This window comes from Ambystoma mexicanum, chromosome 7p (assembly GCF_040938575.1).
Source record: "Ambystoma mexicanum isolate Mex_15411 chromosome 7p, UKY_AmexF1_1, whole genome shotgun sequence".
In the NCBI taxonomy this organism is placed as follows: Eukaryota; Metazoa; Chordata; class Amphibia; order Caudata; family Ambystomatidae; genus Ambystoma; species Ambystoma mexicanum.
This window is the reverse complement of record NC_090939.1, coordinates 10,020,548-10,026,547: the sequence shown is the minus strand read 5'-3', so window position 1 is coordinate 10,026,547 and position 6,000 is coordinate 10,020,548. Positions and strand designations below refer to the sequence as shown.

General features: G+C 46.4%; 1 protein-coding gene across 1 annotated transcript in view; it reads right to left on the bottom strand.

The window, feature by feature from the left end:
- Positions 1-1,858: 1,858 nt before the first annotated feature.
- The window catches only part of NDUFV3 (NADH:ubiquinone oxidoreductase subunit V3), a 157,271-nt gene continuing 153,129 nt past the window's right edge, over positions 1,859-6,000 (bottom strand). The window contains exon 4 of the mRNA XM_069635658.1: positions 1,859-2,160. Within this exon, the coding sequence (XP_069491759.1) occupies positions 1,994-2,160 (167 nt within the window). The 3' untranslated portion in view covers positions 1,859-1,993. The remainder of the gene's footprint in view (positions 2,161-6,000) is intronic.

Here is a 6,000-nt window from a genome sequence, read left to right as displayed (position 1 = left end):
TTACTTCTGCGTGACCCCAACATTGTGGACTAAAAACTTCTAACAGTAGATTTACCTCACCTGGAGTTAAAGAGGTGAAGGTTCGACTGTGGGGACCTGAAATGAGGCGTCTAACCAAGTGAAGGCATGTTTGTTGCTACAAACTTATTAAAAACAATAAATGAAATCCTAAGTATCCCTGAAGCTAGAGGTGGCTTCCCTATCTCAACAAAACAAACTCTGGTCCACCAGGATGTCCGCGAGATCCAAAGCAAAGATACCGAACTAGTCAAAATTCCTACTCTATCCCCGTCACTCAAACACAAATCACTAAGCTAACGGAAGGGAATAGTGCTTAGTTATTCTCCCAACTCAGGAGAATGACTCCCTTCTCCTGGGTAGAAGTCTCTCAGAGTTCGGGTTTCAAGGTACGACACAAATTCCACAACTAGGAGAATGGCTCCCTTCTCCTAGGTTACAACCAGAGTTTTAGCAATCTATTCTTTACTTTAATACCAGCTTTCAAGTTGCTCCCACTGAGACGAGGGAGACACTCCCAGAGTTCTGTTGTCTCGAGTTACTTCAACTTTGATTATTCATCAATTCTTTAAGGTCTCTCTACAGGTTTAGTATTTTCTCTATTTTAACACCGTCCTTAAACCTTCCCCTCCCGGGATGAGGGAGAGGCTCCCAGGGTGCTTCTTGACTCTTCAATACCACAGTCTTATAGAACTGACCAGGGAGTTGCCTCACAAAATGATCTACTGCTCTTGTTTTCTGGTTTCACCTTCTCAAGTTTTCCCGGCGGCCTCCCGGACTTACTACCGTTCCCTTTTCTTTGGCATCTTTTCAGCCGTTTCGCGATGCGTTGCGGGTTGTTTCTCTTTCTTATTCTCCTATTCTCCAGCATGCTGGACTTCGCGGCCCGTTACTGCTGGCAGCCTGGGCGCAAGTTTCAGACCAGCCAGTCCACCTGTTACAGGTCAAGCAACCACCACAGTTCCTCGTACTTCCCAATCACCTATACGGTTCCGCAGTAGACTAGTGTTGGTGGTCTTGATGTAGGGCTTCGACCGCACGGTCCAACCACCACAGATCATGCCACCACAGCGTTGTTGGCTTCCAGCAGACGATGAGATGCTTTCTTAGCGTCCCTCGGTTCCCTCTGTCACGCTGGGAAAACCTACCCATAACAACCCTGGTGGGGTATGGCAGTTGCTACATTCTCTTTTGGTATTCCTAGGACAAGAGGGGACTTATTACTGGCGGTGGGACAGATGTATAAAATAAATCATATGAGGCACAATATCTTGAGAGTGGCATAGCTCATAAAAGGGGAGGAAAAGGATCAGGTGTTGCTAGATTCCCAGACCAGGAGGCAGTCTGTAGGAACTGGCAAAATAATTATCTACAACTGAAGTGCAGACACCACCAGTATCGCACCCGGCTAAATTAGGTGCTCCAGTTGAGGAGGGAGATCTACCACTTTAATCACTGTGACAAAGTCCTCGCTGAGACAGCAGTTTGAGTCAGCGAGGGATTATTGTGGAGAAACCTCAGAGACTGGTTGGTGATGGCAGTGTTGCTGATGAAGGCTTTGCTTACTTTTTCTTCCATGCCCCCGTCCCCCAAGCCACTAGATTGACATTGGTGTTATTGCCCTAATGTGAGGTGGATGGTTCAGTGGTCTTCTGATCTCTCGTACTGCTTACATAGTCAGCGTTTTGGGGCGGGGTTAAAAGTGTTCAGGGTTTCCATTTACTGTATTTATAGGCAAATGTCTCCATGGAGCAGTTACTGGTGAAAACAAACGTGCAAATGTAACAGAGTGGCTTTTAAAAATGATTAAAAGAATGTAAAAAAATCCACGAAAAAGCAGTGATTTCAAAAGCATCTTTATTTACAAGGGAAGGTATGGCTTCTGGCGAGTCTATGGGGATGGGCTTTACTGCACCACATCTTCATCCTCTTGGGGAGGTACAGTCTGCATCTCAAGGTCCTCTTACTGAAGTCGTTAGTGTTGTGGCGATTGTCTGCCGGATGACGGCTGAGGAAGGCGGAATTTGGAGAGCTCCAGTTCAATATCAACAAAGGTATAGGGGGTGAATGAATGATGCTGGAGGTTTTTGTAGGTGGAACTATCATATGTCCGCTCTTGGGCTTCTTCAGCAACTTTAGTCTCTGTGGATAAGAAAACAGAACAAATGACATCAACAATGGTGCATATGGAGCAAAGGCTCAATTGTGAACAGTGGCCTCTAACTGGCCTTTATAAAGCACCTGTAATCCCACCCTTTGCATCCAATAAGAGGACAAGACTGCCATATTCACGAGAGCCAGGACATGCATCTAGAAACCAAACCCTTTGCCTCGAGGCTCTAAAGGCTTTGTGTACACAGCCCCAACCATGAGAACAGCTCCACACCTTACCCCCTGCTGACACCACCGTATGCACAACCTAATAGCACGGTAGGAGCGCCAAACCCTGCTTGCTGCAGCCCTAAAGACATCCGCCCTGCAGACGTACATTACATCAGATGCACATCGTACCTAGTACTTTAAAGACATATTTTACAGTAGACCAGCTCCACTACCCGATTTAGCATAGCGTTAGGCATCTAGATACCTGCTTCACACCCCACCTCTTGCTCTAAACACATCTTCCATCTACTGCAATACGCGCATCCAAGCTACACACAATGCCTCCTGCTGGAAAGATCTATTAAATACTGCCCCAGGCCAGGTAACCAGCTACATAGTATGTACCAAGGGTTAAAGATTTAACATAAGAGATCAGCTCCACATATTATTTTACAAACCCATCTCCAGACTAGGTGTAAAGGGTCAAACGCTGCTCTCTGATCAAAATAAATGATGTTCCTTAATTGCCAGACTAGATCAGTCCCAGACCCTGCTTCACGCACACACAGGCTGCCTGATATTCTACGTATACCCTCGCCACCCAACAAGGATAACCCAAGGCTGCCTCATGCTCAAATTATAAACAACACCTGGCAACGACACCATCTCCACACCTTATTCCCTGCAGCAAAGACATTAAAAATGTCTAAAAGGAGACCAGCTCTACAACCAGCCTGGTGTTGTAAAGACATCCTAAAACAAGTTCAGACCAATAACCGGTTCCATGCACTGTTCCAACATTCTTTATAGCCTCCAGAGAGCAGTTTCACATTCCACTTCCTAGTCTAAAACATTGTACAAGTTGCTCATTGCCAGAATTCTAGCCACAAAATGTCCATTGCTCTAAACATACATTAACACTGCTCTAGGCTAGGTGACAAAAACTCTACACTTCTTGGTTGAAAGAATCCTACACAGGCACACACGAAGGTCCCAAGAGATCAGTTCCATACCATGCTACTGATCTAAGTAACATTTGCATCACCACAGTAGAACTACACCTCTTGGTCCATTGCAAAAAGATGCACTATATTCATATCCAAAACAGGATTCCCGTTGCAAACGCTCCTTCCTTATCTAAACACATTGGGTATGTATTGTCATACTAAGATCAGCTCCAGCCCTGCTTTATTCTCAAATACATTGTTCACACCACCCACAACATGATTCCTATTCTTAACGGGGTTTAGACTGGCTCCGCGCTAAGGGGAGCGCCCTACACCCTGCCCTAAAGTAGTCTTACGCACACAGACCTGCAAATGCCACTTTGCCTCCCTGCGCACAAAGGTATCAGAGACTGGTTGGCGCTTGAGCTGTCCATGTGAATGCCCCCACGACTATTAGCTTTGAAGGGACTAGTTGTCATGTTAAGGGACAGTTTGTACAGGATTGTGTCTCCCAGGTGTCTTGGCTTGCCAGGAAAGGCACATTTGTCTATTAAGTCAGTGTCACAGAATTAAGCAGCACATAGTCCAAAGTCTACTTGGTGATATGAGAACAAGGTAATAGTAGGGATACATAAAAACACATACTGCAAACAAAGCAATTATAATTTGGAATAAGAAACGGTGCCATGGGTAGCTGAATAAAAAGAAAGCAGTATAGAACAGGCCATGCACACCAAGCAGAGGCGAGAAAAGCACTGAAAACAGCCTTGGCTGCTGGTTTGTCAATCAAGTTCAGTATTTTGACAATTGCTTAATTTCATTCAAGCTGCTGAACCACATTAAAGAGCAATATCAGGCATAATTCAGAGACAAAATCATCCTGTCCTGGGCCTAAGCGGTCTAATTGAAATGCCAACCGGATGTCACACTACAGGCATTTGTTATATGCATGTGTCTAACTGATTTCAGTCACATTGGGCCAATTGAAATCTTCTCTGCATTAGAGATTGCAAATAGAAGCCAGAAAAACCAAGGTAACAAGAGGGTGTCCAGTTCATGGAGAACATTCCATGGAAATTGGCACAGTGCAGGGAGCCGCACAGCAGACAGTAGGCATGTTTCAATAACTTCAGCAGTTGGCCACATAGAGCGACGATGAGGAATAGTTCAAGCAAGATGGTGCAATTGCCACTAAGGGGGGGGGAAGAGAAATACCCCACACTGTGACCCTTGAGTGAGGAAAAGGGCATGCATCAAAGTTCAATCACATGGAGGCAAGGCTTGTACCCTAACACTCGCCCCGCCCTGGACAATGCTGTAGGGATCACGAGGAAGTATGGGCAAAGTTGAGTTGCTGCTGTCTGAAGCTTGTTCTTCGGTGGTGGGTGCACTGCACCGTGGGACGGTGTGCCAGTGTGCCTAAGCCGGACCTGGGTCATTTCATCTGCTGCAGACTGCAGGCTGGACCTTTAGTCACATAGCCTTGTTTGTGAAGGCGGGTGAAGAAATCAAATGCTGCTCCCTGCAGGAAGCAGCCCAATAACTCACCTGCCAGCTCTGCCTTGGCTGTTCGGCTGGGTCCGTTTCCATCCTTCACTGCTCCACAGTCCCTGGACACGCCCCTTTGGCTTGCCCATCAGTCTTTGGACTATTTGACATGACCTGGGCAAAGCCCAGGGGGAAGTTGGGGAAAAGTTGACAAGCTGATGTTTGCAGCTGTCCGCAGATGGCTGCTCTTACATGCATGTTTCAGTGTTTCTCAGAATGCTTTTTTTTCCTTTCATCTTTTCTTTCCTATTCAATCTGAGTTCAGCAGACCTCGACCATCATCTCGGCTTCCCAGTCTAAAGCACACCCAGTTTTATCACTTACTGGGTCCTTTTTTTCCTTGTAACATCATAGTGCCTGCTACATTAATACTACTTTAATTTTAACGTTTTTTAAGAGAGTAAGCAGAGGCAACTCAACCTGGAAATTTCAGCACTATGAAGAACAGTGTAAAAAGGGCAGTCTGGCTTCAGATGTCCTCTTATATAGAGAGGGTCAGACTGGGCTGCCCTGAAAAGTTTTTTTAACCCTGGGATTGACTGCTCTGGTGAGGTTCAGGTTCACCAGGGACGGATCTATTCTCTGCTGAATGGACTTAAGGATAGGGATGGTCTGGGCAACAGGCCTCCTTTCTCCCACTAACTCTTCTGCGAAGTCCCTTTCCTCCTGGACACCGTGGGTGTCAATGTGGAAGTGTTCTGCTGCGCGTGCGAGAACCTCGTTTAGGAGGGGTTGGTTATCGACCGGGGAGTCGGTAACCGGGGCTTCGTTCTCTACCGGGGAATCTACTCTGTAGGTTTCCGGGTCCTCCTCTTCCTGGTCCTCATCATCCCCATAGTAGCCTGTCCCGGTTTGCTCTTCTATCATACCAAATTCTTGGTCCTCACAAAAGGAAGCCTCTCCTTGATACAGTGAGTATGGTCTTGCGTATGGTTCTACCTCAAAGGGTTCTGACCTCATCTGAGTTTCAAACCGGGGCTTCTTACTCGGGGGGGGGGGGATTGGATCAGTAGAGCCTGAGGGTGTCACCCCCTGTGGATCATATGAGAGGAAATGTTCTGGATTTTTATCATAAAAATCTGCCAAAGAAGACATTCTTGACATGACCCTATCTATGTCTTCACTGGAGCATTTTTTGGAACTGGGGATGACTCTCTCAGCAAGT